General features: G+C 50.0%; 1 protein-coding gene across 3 annotated transcripts in view; it reads left to right on the forward strand.

Annotated features, from left to right (window-relative positions):
* The first annotated feature begins 3,941 nt into the window (after positions 1–3,941).
* STAP2 (signal transducing adaptor family member 2) overlaps positions 3,942–18,206 on the forward strand; it is a 236,553-nt gene continuing 222,288 nt past the window's right edge. For 2 of the 3 annotated variants that reach the window (XM_085638760.1, XM_085638761.1), the window contains exon 1: positions 3,977–4,755. In XM_085638760.1, coding sequence (XP_085494886.1) covers positions 4,663–4,755 — 93 coding nt within the window. In that variant the 5' untranslated portion in view covers positions 3,977–4,662. Of the gene's footprint in view, positions 4,756–18,206 lie in introns of all 3 variants that reach the window. The other variant, XM_085638762.1, reaches the window with a different exon arrangement.

The raw sequence follows: 18,206 nt of genomic DNA on the forward strand, positions 1-18,206 counted from the left end.
CCCTGTGTTGCGCGAGTGCCTGCATTGTATGCACATGGTGGGCGGTGCCCTGCTTCCTTCCAGCCCTCTGCTGTGCGTGCATTTGCATTGTTAGCACATGGTGGGCGGTACCTTGCTTCCATCCCGCCCTGTGCTGCGGGTGCACCTGCATTGTATGCACATGGTGGAAGGTGCCCTGCTTCCATCCAGCCCTGTGTTGCGCGTGCACCTGCATTGTATGCACATGGTAGGCGATGCCCTGCTTCCATCCAGCCCTGTGTTGCGCGAGTGCCTGCATTGTATGCACATGGTGGGCGGTGCCCTGCTTCCTTCCAGCCCTCTGCTGTGCGTGCATTTGCATTGTTAGCACATGGTGGGCGGTACCTTGCTTCCATCCCGCCCTGTGCTGCGGGTGCACCTGCATTGTATGCACATGGTGAGCGGTGCCCTGCTTCCTTCCAGCCCTGTGCTGCACATGCACCTGCATTGTATGCACATGGTGGGTGGTGCCCTGCTTCCACCGAGCCCTGTGCTGCGCGTGCACCTGCATTGTATGCACATGGTGGGCGATTCCCTGCTTCCATCCATCCCTGTGCTGCGGGTGCACCTGCATTGTATGCACATGGTGGGCGGTGCCCTGCTTCCTTCCAGCCCTCTGCTGTGCGTGCATTTGCATTGTAAGCACATGGTGGGCAGTACCTTGCTTCCATCCCGCCCTGTGCTGCGGGTGCACCTGCATTGTATGCACATGGTGAGCGGTGCCCTGCTTCCTTCCAGCCCTGTGCTGCACATGCACCTGCATTGTATGCACATGGTGGGTGGTGCCCTGCTTCCACCGAGCCCTGTGCTGCGCGTGCACCTGCATTGTATGCACATGGTGGACGGTGCCCTGCTTCCATAAAGCCCTGTGCGTGCACCTGCATTTTATGCACATGGTGGCTGGTGCCCTGCTTCCTTCCAGCCCTGTGCTGTTTGTAGACCTCCATTGTATGCACATGGTGGGCGGTGACTTGCTTCCATCCAGCCCACTGCTGCAAGTGCACCTGCTTTGTTTGCACATGGTGGGCGGTGCCCTACTTCCTACCAGCCCTGTGCTGCGCATGCACCTGCATTGTATGCACATGCTTGATGGGTCCCTGCTTTCAGCCTGTGCTGTGCTTGCACCTGCATTGTATGCAAATGGTGGGTGGTGCGCTGTTTCCATCCAGCCCTGTGCTGCACGTGCACCTTCATTGTATACACATGGTGGCAGTGCCCGGCTTTCATCCACCCCTGTGCTACGCATGCACCTGCATTGTATGCACATGGTGGGCGATGGTGTGCTTCCATCCAGCCCTGTGCTGTGGGTGTACCTGCATTGTATGCACATGGTGAGCGGTGCCCTGCGTCCATCCAGGCCTGTGCTGTGGATGCAGCTGCATTGTATGCACATGGTGGACAGTGCCCTGCTTCGATCAAGCCCTGTGCGCGCACCTGCCTTGTATGCACATGGTGGGTGGTGCCCTGCTTCCACCCAGCCCTGTGCTGCGTGTGCACCTGCATTGTATGCACATGGTGGGCGGTGCACTGCTTCCATAGAGCTCTGGGCTGGGCGTGCACCTGCATTATATGCACATGGTGGACGGTGCCCTGCTTCCATCCAGCCCTGTGTTGCGCGTGCACCTGCATTGTATGCACATGGTGGGCGGTGCCCTGCTTCCTTCCAGCCCTCTGCTGTGCGTGCATTTGCATTGTAAGCACATGGTGGGCAGTACCTTGCTTCCATCCCGCCCTGTGCTGCGGGTGCACCTGCATTGTATGCACATGGTGAGCGGTGCCCTGCTTCCTTCCAGCCCTGTGCTGCACATGCACCTGCATTGTATGCACATGGTGGGCGATTCCCTGCTTCCACCCAGCCCTGTGCTGCGTGTGCACCTGCATTGTATGCACATGGTGGGCGGTGCACTGCTTCCATAGAGCTCTGGGCTGGGCGTGCACCTGCATTATATGCACATGGTGGACGGTGCCCTGCTTCCATCCAGCCCTGTGTTGCGCGTGCACCTGCATTGTATGCACATGGTGGGCAGGGCCCTGCTTCCTTCCAGCCCTCTGCTGTGCGTGCATTTGCATTGTATGCACATGGTGGGCGGTGCCCTTCTTCCTTCCAGCCCTGTGCTGCACGTGCACCTGCATTGTATGCACATGGTGTGCGGTGCACTGCGTCCTTCGAGCCTTGAGCTGGGCGTGCACCTGCATTATATGCACATTGTGGAGAGTGCCCTGCTTTCTTCCAGTCCTCTGCTGCACGTGCTTCTGCATGCATATGGTGGGCGATGCCCTGCTTCCATCCAGCCCTGTGCTGCACGTGCACCTGCATTGTATGCACATGGTAGGCGGTGCCCTGCTTCCATCCAGCCCTGTGTTGCACGTGTGCCTGCATTGTATGCACATGGTGGGCGGTGCCCTGCTTCCTTCCAGCCCTCTGCTGTGCGTGCATTTGCATTGTAAGCACATGGTGGGCAGTACCTTGCTTCCATCCCGCCCTGTGCTGCGGGTGCACCTGCATTGTATGCACATGGTGAGCGGTGCCCTGCTTCCTTCCAGCCCTGTGCTGCACATGCACCTGCATTGTATGCACATGGTGGGCGATTCCCTGCTTCCATCCATCCCTGTGCTGCGGGTGCACCTGCATTGTATGCACATGGTGGACGGTGCCCTGCTTCCATAAAGCCCTGTTCGTGCACCTGCATTTTATGCACATGGTGGCAGGTGCCCTGCTTCCTTCCAGCCCTGTGCTGTTTGTAGACCTCCATTGTATGCACATGGTGGGCGGTGACTTGCTTCCATCCAGCCCACTGCTGCAAGTGCACCTGCATTGTATGCACATGGTGGGCGGTGCCCTACTTCCTACCAGCCCTGTGCTGCGCATGCACCTGCATTGTATGCACATGCTTGATGGTGCCCTGCTTTCAGCCTGTGCTGTGCTTGCACCAGCATTTTATGCACATGGTGAGCGGAGCCCTGCCTCTATCCAGCCCTGTGCTGCGCGTGCATCTGCATTGTATGCACATAGTTGGTGGTGCCCTGCTACTATTCATCCAGCTTGTGCTGCGCTTGCACCTGCATTTTATGCAAATGGTGGGTGGTGCCCTGTTTCCATCCAGCCGTGTGCTGCAGGTGCACCTTCATTGTATACACATGGTGGCAGTGCCCGGCTTTCATCCAGCCCTGTGCTACGCATGCACCTGCATTGTATGCACATGGTGGGCGATGGTGTGCTTCCATCCAGCCCTGTGCTGTGGGTGTACCTGCATTGTATGCACATGGTGAGCGGTGCCCTGCGTCCATCCAGGCCTGTGCTGTGGATGCAGCTGCATTGTATGCACATGGTGGACAGTGCCCTGCTTCGATCAAGCCCTGTGCGCGCACCTGCCTTGTATGCACATGGTGGGTGGTGCCCTGCTTCCACCGAGCCCTGTGCTGCGCGTGCACCTGCATTGTATGCACATGGTGGGCGGTGCACTGCTTCCATAGAGCTCTGGGCTGGGCGTGCACCTGCATTATATGCACATGGTGGACGGTGCCCTGCTTCCATCCAGCCCTGTGCTGAGCGGCGTACATGTGCACTGCATAAACATTCGTGGTATGATCCCTGCTTCCATCGAGCCCTATGTTAAGTGTGCATCTGCATTGTATGGCTTCCATCAAGCCCTGTGCTGAGCGTGCACCTGCAGTGCACACACGTGTTGGCCCCTGCTTCCATCCTGCTGCCTGTACACGGCGTCAGGTGCCATAGTTCCGTGTATCCCCCTGCTGCCTATGAATCTACTCTGCATGCGTGGCGTGTGCGTTGCCTCCCCCCCCCCCCTCCTGCTCCGTGCTGCCCGTGCCCCTGCAGTGCCTGCCCACGGTGCCAGGTGCACCGGACCTTCCACTTCCTCGTGAGTCTTGGCGTCCAATCAGATTCTGCGCTGGGCGGGTTCAGTGGAGTCACTCTTAGGACGAAAGCACCTGGATTATTGTGTGTCCGCTTCCTGCTCCGCGCGCAGCTCACAGGAGGCACCTGTGCCCGGCCGTGTCCCAGCCATATCGTTGTACTTCAACCCTGCCCGGTGCTGTGCACCTGGAGGGCCCCGTGCCCTGTGTGCCTGGCTTCGGCCTGAGCTCGGCTCACTGTGACCCTCGAACCTTTACTTCAGGCAGCTGCCTCCTGTGTACCTGCTCAAGAGCTGTGAGCAGAGGATGGGCCTGTTCCATGGACAGCTGGAGGACACTGGACTTTAGCTCCGCGCACAGGACGGGTACGCATCCTGTGTGAATGGTGCCTGGTTCGCTCCTCTGCACGCTTGGCGCCTGCCTCGTGAGCAGCTGCTCCCGGACCTGCGTTCCGGGTCTCTGCCCCTGACACCACCCCACCCCCCACACCCCTCATAAGAGGGACCTGTACTCTAAGCACCCGAGCTCTTTACAGAGAAAGGACCGCTCTCCCGTGTACCTGGCTTCTGATTTTCAGCTTTGCCCATCACAGGCTCGTTCTCCTGTGTACCAGGCTTCTCCACACCAGAGGCCCTGCCACCCGACTCCTGGTCTTCACTCCTGCGCCCTACAGGGCCTGCCGCCCTGGTCACCAGCCCCTGCTTCTAGGCTCCTCCACACCACAGCCTTTTTCTCCTGCACTGCCCCCTGGCCGACGTGACTGCCGAGATGGCATCTGTGCTGCCCAATCCCAAGGCTGCCCGGATGAGGCCAGCACACTACTACGAGGGCATGATGAAGAAGAAGGGTCCAGGGGATTCGGTAAGTGGCGCCCCTGGCGCTTTCATCTCACAGATTTTCAGACCCTGTCTGGCCTGCACAAATCTCCCTGTAGCACACCAATCTGGTGCCCTCTAAAGGCCTGCAGGGCTGAGGCAGGCACACTCCCTCATAGACAGGTGGTTGAGTGGAGGCCATCAAGGCTGGGGCAGAGTCACTCCAATTCCAGGCACTGCGTGACATACCTACTAGCCCTTGAGGTAGCGAATTTTTAGGCTACTGCAAAAATCCCTTGTGAGTTATAGAGATTTTGTGTCTTAAATGCTTCACGTAGAACATTTTCATTTCCATTATTATTAGCCAATCACAATTAATACGTATTTTGTAGTCATTGCAAGGATTAAAGACTGAGTTCACCCGAGCAGAATTCCACCCTGCAGCTGAGGAGGGCTTTATTTTTTGCATCTTAGTTAAAGGAAACTCGAATTTCTTTTGAGGGAAGCCTTTTGTTTGGAACGTTTTTCACTGAAAATGTACCCATTACTTTATTTATGACTTTTGCTTGAAATGCTTTATTCGAAAACATTTAAGCTGGCATTTAGCTAATCTTTCTCTCGGAAGGTTTTGGAAGTCATTACTGTTTTACCTCCGGTCGTAGCGAATTCAGAACAGGTACCGAGCACACATCATTGATTTACCATTGCTGCGAGACTTACAATCCATAGAGCTTTTACTCCGGCACAACATTGGACCTGGGCAGCAGAGCTCCCACACAGCTTACATACATGACACCTTCTGACATATAGGCAACGGCGCTATGGTTCAGGTCACACGGATTCTACTGGGTTTTGCTTTGGACAGCCTAGCTAATGTATGTTGAAATGCTTCGGTGATTCAAAAATTAGACGCTCCTCTCAGGCCACACGCTTTCGGGCCTCGGACAGCAGTGCTGTCTCTCGCTCTAACCTGTTACAGGTTCCAGCTTTAGGCAGCAGAGCTGTCACTCAGGGTATGCAGGTTTTAATAGGATCCGCCTTTAGGTGTCTGAGCTAGCACTCTGATGACCCATATGGCATTGAGTGAGCTTCATGCAGCAGAGTTATGTACATGTTAAAGGTTCTGGGTTTTGACAGCAGAGCTGTCATTCAGGTGACGCAGTTCTTATAGGCTCAGCCCCTAGCCGCAGCTGAGCTAGCCCTCCAGTGGCCCACGTGGCATAGACTGTGACAGCAGAGTTATCCCTCAGGTTATACAGATGTTACAGGTTCAGGCTTTGGACAGTAGATGTCACTCAGGCTATGCTCTTACTACAAGATTAGCCTGTAGTCAGCTGAGCTTGCCCTCCAGCGGCCCACGTGGCATAGACTGTGACAGCAGAGTTATCCCTCAGGTTATACAGATGTTACAGGTTCAGGCTTTGGACAGCAGATGTCACTCAGGCTATGCTCTTACTACAAGATTAGCCTGTAGTCAGCTGAGCTTGCCCTCCAGCGGCCCACGTGGCATAGACTGTGACAGCAGAGTTATCCCTCAGGTTATACAGATGTTACAGGTTCAGGCTTTGGACAGCAGATGTCACTCAGGCTATGCTCTTACTACAAGATTAGCCTGTAGTCAGCTGAGCTTGCCCTCCAGCGGCCCACGTGGAATAGACTGTGACAGCAGAGTTATCCCTCAGGTTATACAGATGTTACAGGTTCAGGCTTTGGACAGCAGATGTCACTCAGGCTATGCTCTTACTACAAGATTAGCCTGTAGTCAGCTGAGCTTGCCCTCCAGCGGCCCACGTGGCATAGACTGTGACAGCAGAGTTATCCCTCAGGTTATACAGATGTTACAGGTTCAGGCTTTGGACAGCAGATGTCACTCAGGCTATGCTCTTACTACAAGATTAGCCTGTAGTCAGCTGAGCTTGCCCTCCAGCGGCCCACGTGGAATAGACTGTGACAGCAGAGTTATCCCTCAGGTTATACAGATGTTACAGGTTCAGGCTTTGGACAGCAGATGTCACTCAGGCTATGCTCTTACTACAAGATTAGCCTGTAGTCAGCTGAGCTTGCCCTCCAGCGGCCCACGTGGAATAGACTGTGACAGCAGAGTTATCCCTCAGGTTATACAGATGTTACAGGTTCAGGCTTTGGACAGCAGATGTCACTCAGGCTATGCTCTTACTACAAGATTAGCCTGTAGTCAGCTGAGCTTGCCCTCCAGCGGCCCACGTGGAATAGACTGTGACAGCAGAGTTATCCCTCAGGTTATACAGATGTTACAGGTTCAGGCTTTGGACAGCAGATGTCACTCAGGCTATGCTCTTACTACAAGATTAGCCTGTAGTCAGCTGAGCTTGCCCTCCAGCGGCCCACGTGGAATAGACTGTGACAGCAGAGTTATCCCTCAGGTTATACAGATGTTACAGGTTCAGGCTTTGGACAGCAGATGTCACTCAGGCTATGCTCTTACTACAAGATTAGCCTGTAGTCAGCTGAGCTTGCCCTCCAGCGGCCCACGTGGAATAGACTGTGACAGCAGAGTTATCCCTCAGGTTATACAGATGTTACAGGTTCAGGCTTTGGACAGCAGATGTCACTCAGGCTATGCTCTTACTACAAGATTAGCCTGTAGTCAGCTGAGCTTGCCCTCCAGCGGCCCACGTGGAATAGGCTGTGCTTCAGACAGCAGAGTTATGCCTTCGGTTATACTGAAGTTACACGTTCAGGGTTTGAACAGCAGAGCTATCACTCAGGTTACGCAGTTCTTACAGGCTCCGCCCTTAGTAAGCTGATCTCCGGTGGCCAACCGTGCCATAGACTGTGCTTCAGACAGCAGAGTTATCCGCCAGGTTATACTGATGTTACAGGTTCAGGCTTTGGACAGCAGAGATATCCCTCAGGTTACATAGTTCTTACAAGGCTAGCCCTTCGGTGGCTCCCGTGGCAAAGACGGTTCTTCAGACAGCAGAGTTAGCCGCCAGGTTATACAGAGGCTTGCTACAGGGTGAGACATTTGGTCTCGGTCCTGACCCACAGCATGTAGACATGGTCAGGTGTTGCAAAGTTGATAGTTCCCTGTTGAGGAGCCAGTGGGCCTCTCTATGTGGCCATTCCATGGAATCTCAGACGGTTTTGCCTGGCACAGGGCCCAGGACCCATGTCTATTGATCCTCCACAGTAGCAACTCTAATAAGTGCCTGTATGAAACCTCTCTCGGAACTGCTTTCAGGCCCACTGAGTCCATCGAGCCCTAAACGCATCTCCAGTCTGGGGAGGGTGTTCTCTCCGAGCTGGGGTGCACGGCTAGTATTGCACTGGACAGCCCCCCGAGCTTTAGCTCCACTAGAAACACCCACTGCATTATCGGGCTCACCTGCAGCTGGGGCAGAGCTCTCTGGGATCACTGGGTGCGAAAACCTAACCCCGCCCCCCATCGCACTAACCCCTTGAGATACCTCCAGGCACTAGAGATGACAGGTGCAGGGCAGTGCTTAAGTTATATACAAAATTACAATAAAATCAGTGCATCCCCTCAAAGTTATTCTTAGGAGCCTAATGCCGGGGTTGCTGAATACCAAGACTGCCGGCGTCTTGAACATTTTAGAAGAGGAAAGTTTGAGATTTAAAAAAAATAATCGAAAATATGTATTTCCATCATTGACTTCTACTGGAGCGGAGGCAATTTCAGGCGAGAGGCATTCAAATTCAAGCGTTTTTTCCCTTCAAAAATCGAGTCTCCCGCCTGAATGGGGTCTACTATGCCCAGGGCGGGGGCTCCCCAGTCTTCTCTACGTGAAAGGGCCCGAGCATGCTCTGAGCTGATACCGCGCTGACCCAAATCTGAAAAAACAAAATAACTTGTTTGACTTCAGTCGAAGCCTACCAGGCACTATATAAGAGCAGGCGGGGCCCCCCGAGAGAGAGAGAGAGCTTCCCCGACAGAGCACTACTCGTCCTAGAGGGAAGAGGCAGTACAGATATGTCTGGAGCAGAGGTTGGGTTTCCACCTTTTCCAGATACAAAGGCCAGTCCACTCCTCACTTTTTATAACTCTGCAAACGTCCGCACTTGAGTCTTAAGTAGACCTTTAAGTGAACTCATCTGTGTTCATTGTAACGTGGCCTTTCTCTGTTTAATTAAGTTACCAGTCAAGGGTCATTTACTGATCAATGGAATGCATACACCATACAGGACATTAAATGCCCGTCATTGCAAGTGATTTCACAATGTTTGCATGAAAGGATCTGGATGGAACCCCAGAGCTCTCGTTTCCCTCGGCATGTTTTGGATAGCATGTCAGGCAAAAGTTAAAAGCAATCAGCAATTTATATAGTTTAAAAATAATTGGCAAATATACCAATAAAAGCGCAGCAATGAAAAACGAAAGTGACCAGCTTTACTCAAATATTTACAAGCGGTTTATATATTTTCTTTTAAAACCAAAGTTAAGAAAGCAGATTGCTTCCGTGTTACTTAAAATCATTCAGTGAATTCAATATTTAAATAACCACATTAAGCTGCAGGCTTGTAAAGCAGCGATCTCAACTTCTCTCTTGTCAGATGCAACTTTTTTTTACAACCTAGATCTTACTTTGCTTTTCCCATTATAGACAGGACTACAAGTACCAGAATGCAATGTATCAACTACTTATACCTGAAATGGAAAAAGACGAGGTCACTGTGTGAGGTCTAATGGAGGACTTTTTGTACACATATGGATCATGGGAGTCTTTTCCTTCATTTTTTTCACAAAGTACGTTTGTGTTTTTCATAATGGTAGATCCACTAACAGGAATGTACAGCAGCATTGGCAATTTTAGTTTTTTTAAGTTTCCAAAATAAAATTCTTCCCTTGTGTATAACAAGGCAGTCAGTGATACCAAAGCATTGTCTATAGGTCGGCGAGGAAGGGGACCCAGCACATGATTTCCCTGGGCAGCTGATAATAAAGGGAATTATTTCTGAAAGAGAAGTCATAATACCTGCATAGGGTCCTCTAATGTCCCTCAGGGAAAACTCCTGCTACGTGTCCCTCAGGGAAAACTCCTGCTACGTGTGCATAAAATGATCTGCTTGGATCAAAGACACAGTTTTTTTTTCAAGATTTCATTCAGTGTGCCATATGTGAGGCCTGAAAATGTGACACATTAGCTTCTGCAAACAATGTCTCACATAAGCAGTCTTACAACTTGTTAGCCCTGTTTAACCTAGTTAAATGTAGGCATGGTGTCTGCTGCATATGCAATTAACTAAGGTGTGGAGTTGTGTAGGGAGATGTGATTTATTTTAACCCTAATAGATGCACTGAAAAGGTAACAGCATATCTTACACTGAATTTGAACCCCTCAACAAGTAATTCAAATTTGTTACCAGGGCCATTGGAATTATGCCACATGAAAGGACCAAATTATGCAGCAGGGTTGACTAAATTATGTGGCAAGAAAGGGCAAATTATGTGACGTGATGTGGCACATTTTATGATTGTATTACTTCATATTTTTGTAATTTATAAACACGTTAACACTGCTAGGAAAAAGTTGACCTACTTTGTAAAAGTTTAACATACAAATAAAGTAAAAAGTAACAGAAAGGTGATGTGGGGTAGGTTGAGATGAGGTAGATTGGAATGGGGTAAATTGGAGTAGAGGGGATTGGTATAGATAGGATTGGAGAGGAGTGGAGCATATTGGAGTGGAGCATATTGGAGTGGAGCATACTGGGGTGGAGCATACTGGGGTGGGGTGGAGCATCCTGGGGTGGGGTAGATAGGGGTGGGGTAGATAGGGGTGGGGTAGATAGGGATGGGGTAGATAGGGGTGGGGTAGATAGGGGTGGGGTAGATAGGGGTGGGGTAGATAGGGGTGGGGTAGGATAGATCGAGGTAGGGTTGGTTAGGGTGGGTAGATTTGAGTGGAATGTGGTAGATTGGAGTTGAGTGGTGTACATAGGGGTGGTGTACATAGGGGTGGTGTACATAGGGGTGGTGTAGATAGGGGTGGGGTAGATTGGGGTGGGGTAGGATAGATCAAGGTAGGGTAGATTAAGGTGGGGGTAGATTTGAGTGGAATGTGGTAAATTGGAGTTGAGTGGCATAGATAGGGGTGGGGTAGATTGGGGTAGGGTAGATTGGGGTAGGATAGATCGAAGTAGGGTAGATAGGGGTGGGATAGATAGGGGTAGGATAGATTGAGGTAGGGTAGATTAGGGTGGGGTAGATTTGAGTGGAATGTGGTAGATTGGAGTTGAGTGGTGTAGATAGAGGTGGTGTAGATAGAGGTGGTGTAGATAGAGGTGGGGTAGATAGAGGTGGGGTAGATAGAGGTGGGGTAGATAGAGGTGGGGTAGATAGAGGTGGGGTAGATAGAGGTAGGATAGATCGTGGTAGGGTAGATTGGGGTGGGGTAGATTTGAGTGGAATGTGGTAGATTGGAGTTGAGTGGGGTAGATTGGGTGGATTAGAATGGGGTTGATTGGAGTGGGGTAGATAGGAGTGGGGTAGAGTGGAGTGTGGTAGATTAGAGTGGAGTAGGGTATATTAGGATGGAGTGGGTTGGATTGGGGTAGGCGAGTGAGGTAGATTGGATTGAAGTGGGGTGGATTAGAGCGGAGTGGGGTAGATTGGGGTAGACTGGAGTGGGGTATATTAGAGAAGAGTGGAATAAGTGGTGCGGAGTGGAGGGGCGTAGACTTGTGTGTTGTGACTTGGAGTCGAGTGGCATGTTGTAGAGTGCCTTAGAGGGGAGAAGAGTTGAGTGGCATGTAGTAGAGTGGAATGGTATAGAGTGGAGTTGGTGTTGTCGAGTGGAGGACTGTAAAGTGGAGTGGCGTAGTGTGGAGTATTCATGGCATGGTAGTGTACTGCCATTACAGACAACACATTTTCAATTGAAGTGACCATTCCGTTTGTAAACCTGGGCAGGGAGTGCCTGGCAGTGGATTAAGGAAGCATGAGCTTGATACAAGACAACGCAGCCTTGGTATTCAGCCCGCTGACATGATTGCGCCAGATGCGGGCTTCTGGGCAGAGTCCTGGGCACTCATTCTTTTACAAGTTAAGCACTGACTGTTGCTCACCACCCTCTTTCACCGTCACACATAGAGCACATTTGCTGGGTGTCTGTGTAGCCCAGATCTCTGTCATTGGCCAACAACACTGGAATTTCCTCCCCACAGCGGAATTCTTGTCTCATACTCTCTCCCCTTTCCCTTATACCATCTCTTCTTTCTGTGTTATATTTTGGTACCGGCTTTGTATGTCTCATGTCTACCGTTTGTACAGCCCCTGCTAGTGCTTTTGGAGTCAGGGCGCTTTAGGGAAGTGGAATTCTGCTTCCTCTAGTCGATATTTATTTATCCTGTTGTTTTTATCCACTGTGTCATGTGTTAATATGTACATCGGTTAAGTGCTGTACAAATAAACAAAGTCCCTGCTCTTTGCCAGTAAATGGGCGGAACTCCGTTCTCAAAGCTTCCAAACTGGCACCTGCAAGTTTACTCTGCGATTCACGCATGCGCAGGAGGCAGTGTGCACAAGTGTTAATGCCTGGAAACAGCAACACAGGACATTGCGACACTGAAATATCTTACGTTTTGGTGATCAATTGTATAGGACTCCATTGCACCCGACGCAGTGGCGTAGCGAGACCTAGGGCCGCTGCATTTGCCGCCCCGCGCCCGTGTGTGAGAACCGGGGTGGGGCGCTGGCTAGGGTGACCAGAATTTTAAAGCCAAAAACGGGGACATTTCACAAAAATAGAAGAAGGACTACAACTTTACTTCAAGCAAACACACATAATGACAGTGCTACTCAGCAGAGAATTACAGAACAGGCAGTAAGAACATACATAAAATGCATTTTTAAACCCAGTAGCTTGCCTTTAATTAAACTGCTTTCTTGAAACAAATGCTGACTATCCCTGCTTTGTAAAACATAAAAAAGCACCTCCCGCCTTTTCAGTTGACCCTCTTTAAAAACCAGGACATGAGCTAAATTTCTTGAAATCTGCCAGGACAGCTGGTGAGAAACAGGGACCGTCCTGGCAAATCCGGGACGCCTGGTCACCCTGGCGCTGGCTAGTTCCTCGTTGGCCGCACCCCTCCGTCCCCTTGCTACACCACTGACCCACAGCTCCCTCAGATTGCTGCTTAGTGGAAATTTTCTATAATTGCCAGCCTAGAACTTTGTGTGCTTGTTTGTCAGACCTCCGCAACGCTGCACCCCAAAGACCGGATAAGAGCACCTCTATGCTATTATTATTATTTTTATAATACGTATTTTGTAAAGCGTATGGCTCAGTGCTTTAAGTGGGGAAAAATAAGTGCAGGTACTCATTAAATTGAGCTAGGGGCGTGGCTAGTGGGCGGGGTTAGAGGCGGAGTGAGACATGGTGATACAAATCACTTCTATTGAGTATTCATTTTGCCCTTGCGTTGGCATGGATAGTGGTCTCAAACTTCCCATCTGTGCAGATCAACAGCTAAAACCCTGAGTGAGCCCAGCCATCAACCGTTCTATTATCACTTTCAGGCTAATAATCAATGTCTAGGACAGGAGAGACTCTGGCACTTACACAGGTTGCAGGGTCGAAAATAACATGTTGGAAATGTATGAATATAAACAAAATGTATTAACTCATTACACAAAATTAAGGCCAAACACCAAATGTTCATATTTTCTTGTTTTGTAAGTTTTGCAGCTTCTTAATATTATAACAATTCTAATGTTCCTACTTGCATTTGGAGCAATCCTTATATATTCATGAGTGCACAAACTCAAACAATAACATTCCACGCATTTCTTTTCAAATACCTGCTGATTCTCTTCCTCTACAAGTTTGTTTCTCTCTCAGAGAAAAACATACACTATCTGTTTTCACATCTCTAATCTTGCGATCCCTCCCGCACCCATTTCTCCCCTGTTTGTAGCTAATTCTGTCCCACTCTCTTTACCCCAATTGTATCCTATCACTCTCTCTACCATCACTCTCTATTTCTAATCTGCCATCTCCGCGCCTCTCTTCTACTTTCGAGGAGGTCATTCTGACCTTCTCCTACCTCACCTGGGCACCAGAGAGGCCGCAGGCCAATTTCGCCACCTCAACCCTGCCCATCATGGACTCAATGTCCCAGCAGGCGGACTGGCGGGGTGGGGGTGGATTTGACGGGCCAAGTGAGTCAGAAGAAAGTCAGACCCCAGTGGGAGGCCAAGTGGTGAAAATGGCTCTTTTTACCTGGGTTCCTCCTTGGCCGGTCAGGCACAGGCCCTCGCCAATGTCCCAAACACTTACAGGAGGACCCAGCATCAACACCTGGCAGGGGGGTGGTGCGCAAAAAGGAGAGCATCCATTTGGGTAGGAACAGAGCAGAGGCCCTTTTGCCCTTACGGCATGCCTCCAATAGGCCGCCAGAGCTGAATAATACTGACAGACGGCAAACATGCTGCCAAAAAAACAGCTCACAGTTGGCCCTCGGGCTCCAGTCCAGTGCCCAACTCATCAATCTGATCCTGAGTACCGGTACTCTCCTTGACAGTGGAGAAGTACCAGTACTCGGCTTGGTAAAAATAAGAAGTGCCGGTACTCAGTACGGTTTAGTACCGGCCCATTTAAAGCACTGGTGTGGCTACCTAAAAGATGGTCTCCCATCCCTGAGCTCAATACAGAAAATGGGGCGAGCCTGAAAAATCCCAGAAAAATGAAGACCTTTAGGACGGTTCAGAGGATAAGAACAACAACGTATTTAGCAATTTACGAAACCGGGAGAGTGAACTACATTCTCTATGTCAGAAACAGGTAGTTCCAAAGTTTTGGCCCCAAAAACAATAATGCTCGACCGCCCTGTCTCGATTTCCTAATTTGGGCAATTCTTCCATACTAAGATGGCTGGAGCACAGCGAACCACCCGGTTTGTACCAGGACACCAAAGGTCTAAGGTAACTAGAACCCGTGTTTGCCAGGCATTTGTGCATGTAGCACACCGCCTTAAATTGTACCCGCTGTCCAATGGGCAACCATTGTAGGTTTCTTAACAAGTTGGCATTGGAGGTGAACCTAGGAGGGTGTAGCAGGAGGCCGGTAGCTGCGTTGTGTACAATTTGGAGGCGTTTAAGCACCGTTTTTGCCACCCCCAGGCACAGAATATTCCCATAGTCCAGCCTCGAGATAACCAGGGCTTTAACTGAATGGTCAATCACAGACGACATAATACCACTTCTTCTACAACACAACACAGTAGGGATATTTTAGGAGTAAGAAACTCATCCAAATGTAAAATATCTGGTATAAACCGTGAGCTTAAATCTTAATTAGCATTTGTGTGTTTGGGGCACTTGCGCCAGGTTTGGAGGGAAGAGGTGGAACGGAGTCTTTAAGAATTTCCCCCCATTTCATCTTTACGCCTTCTCCCAAGACTATTTACAATAGTTTATTATTTTATTTTTTTACACAAAATATATTTTTTACAACTGATCTCAGAATGTCTACTGGGTTACATTGTACGTCACGGAGCAAGTGAGTTTCCAGCGTGTTGAGTCATAATATGTAGAAAAAACTTTAATGACAAGCAAACATTGTGCATATAAATGTGTGGTTTTTAACTAGCCTGAATACTGTTGTTTATCTTATTTCTAAGCGCACCCATACCAGGCAGGCAATAAAAAGGCGAACAGAAATACAGACGTTTGCCAAAGAGTACAGTAGTTTGTCATGCAATTAAGTGGGAATTTGAGTTCAGCGTTCCTGGTTCAAACAAGGTTTAATCCCTTGTGTACGGATCACATTCAGTAAATGATTCTCCGTAGAAGCAAGGGTGGACTGGTCATGTGCTGCACTGAATGATTCTCCGTAGAAGCAAGGGTGGACTGGCCATGTGCTGCACTGAATGATTCTCCGTAGAAGCAAGGGTGGACTGGCCATGTGCTGCACTGAATGATTCTCAGTAGAAGCAAGGGTGGACTGGTCATGTGCTGCACTGAATGATTCTCAGTAGAAGCAAGGGTGGACTGGCCATGTGCTGCACTGAATGATTCTCCGTAGAAGCAAGGGTGGACTGGTCATGTGCTGCACTGAATGATTCTCAGTAGAAGCAAGGGTGGACTGGCCATGTGCTGCACTGAATGATTCTCCGTAGAAGCAAGGGTGGACTGGCCATGTGTTGCACTGAATGTTTCTCCGTAGAAGCAAGGGTGGACTGGCCATGTGCTGCACTGAATGATTCTCCGTAGAAGCAAGGGTGGACTGGCCATGTGCTGCACTGAATGTTTCTCCGTAGAAGCAAGGGTGGACTGGCCATGTGCTGCACTGAATGATTCTCCGTAGAAGCAAGGGTGGACTGGCCATGTGCTGCACTGAATGATTCTCCATAGAAGCAAGGGTGGACTGGCCATGTGCTGCACTGAATGATTCTCGGTAGAAGCGGGGGCGGACTGGCCATGTGCTGCACTGAATAATTCTCCGTAGAAGCGGGGGCGGACTGGCCATGTGCTGCACTGAATGATTCTCAGTAGAAGCAAGGGTGGACTGGCCATGTGCTGCACTGAATGATTCTCCGTAGAAGCAAGGGTGGACTGGCCATGTGTTGCACTGAATGTTTCTCCGTAGAAGCAAGGGTGGACTGGCCATGTGCTGCACTGAATGATTCTCCGTAGAAGCAAGGGTGGACTGGCCATGTGCTGCACTGAATGTTTCTCCGTAGAAGCAAGGGTGGACTGGCCATGTGCTGCACTGAATGATTCTCCGTAGAAGCAAGGGTGGACTGGCCATGTGCTGCACTGAATGATTCTCCATAGAAGCAAGGGTGGACTGGCCATGTGCTGCACTGAATGATTCTCGGTAGAAGCGGGGGCGGACTGGCCATGTGCTGCACTGAATAATTCTCCGTAGAAGCGGGGGCGGACTGGCCATGTGCTGCACTGAATGATTCTCAGTAGAAGCAAGGGTGGACTGGCCATGTGCTGCACTGAATGATTCTCCGTAGAAGCAAGGGTGGACTGGCCATGTACTGCACCGAATGATTCTCCGTAGAAGTGGGGGTGGACTGACCATGTGCGCTGAATGATTATCCGTCAAAGCGGGGGTGGCCTGGCCATGTGCACTGAAAGATTGTCAGTAGAAGTGGGGGTGGACTTGCCACATGTTGCACTGGGACACCCCCAGCATGCTGTACACCAGGAGCGTGCTTCTAGGTTTGGCTGGCCATAGAGATCATCAGCTGTCCGCTGTGGGACCACTTATACTTTTCTTGTAGATACATACATAATTCACCCCCCTAAAATCGTCCTGCAGCTTGTGAGACCCACATCAGTCACTGGACAGGGTTCAGAATGAGGCTGGTATGAGCACCTTCCACAGGGGTGCTTCTAAATCCCAGTCCACCTCTGTGCAGACCTGAGCTTGGGTTTTGTTTAGTAAAAACGTGTCTGTGATGACGCTGCCATTAGCCTCTGCTTTTTGGGGACAGTGCCTGATTTCCCCATGTCTGCCCTGTTCCCCGATTCTAGTGCCAAGCCTTGCGTAAGCCGTCATCTCACAGGGGTGGTGAGCCCTGCACTTCCCAGAACTCATGCCACTGAAACCGGCCGCAGAGTGGCAGAGATCACTGAAACCTGCAAACATGTCTGTGCAGTCTCTCTGGCGTGTCTCACATCGACTAATTATTGTAATTATGATTCTAATGTTATTTTGATAACAGCCCAATGGATAAAAATGTGAACCACTTTGAAGCAATAGGGTAAAACAAAGGTGAACATGTCACAAGTGTGCAAACCACATCAGCAACACATTTTACACTTTTCTTGTGATTATAACCAATCAAATGGTCACAATAACCATAGAACCGTGCCAACACTTTTTTGGCAAAGTTCTTGATCCAGCGTGGGCCCACTTGCTTCCCCTTGATCCTCGGGTGGACCTTTTTTTTGTCCGTCTTAGAGGTGATGGGAGTTAGCATTAGCAGGCAATCAAATTTCAGTTAACAGGGCAACCCATTTGGCTACACAATGATGACCAGGAACCAGCAGCCACGTTCAAAAGGTTTATTACAAGTTAATAATCAAATTCAAATAAGCAACTTTCAGTACCATGCTATAAAGATACAGAATAACGACAAGGATCCCCAGGCATCTGAAGAAATTAAGGCAAATTAGTACCAATCAAACAAGCAGTTCTGTAACTGCGATGCATAACAATAATATTAAGATCTGATGCTCAAGAAAATGGTCTAAGACACTCTCTCCTACACATTAGAAGGCTAAAATTCAGAGTCCAGGGGATGGTTTGGAAAAAATGGTGATTCTGGCAATCAGAGGAACTCCATAAAGGAAGTCAGGTCAGGATAAAAGTAATCAAATAGTAAAACGTTAGCATCTCGGAAGCACGGTCAAGAATAAGTGTCAGCCTAAGCCACAATTAAGCAAAAAAAAAAGGAACAGCATTGGAGCATCGAACCTCTCAAAGTCCATTAAGCTAGCAATAAATCAAAGAAAGAGGGAATCGAAGTAAGGTGTCT

This window comes from Triturus cristatus, chromosome 12, assembly GCF_964204655.1.
Source record: "Triturus cristatus chromosome 12, aTriCri1.1, whole genome shotgun sequence".
Taxonomy (NCBI): domain Eukaryota; kingdom Metazoa; phylum Chordata; class Amphibia; order Caudata; family Salamandridae; genus Triturus; species Triturus cristatus.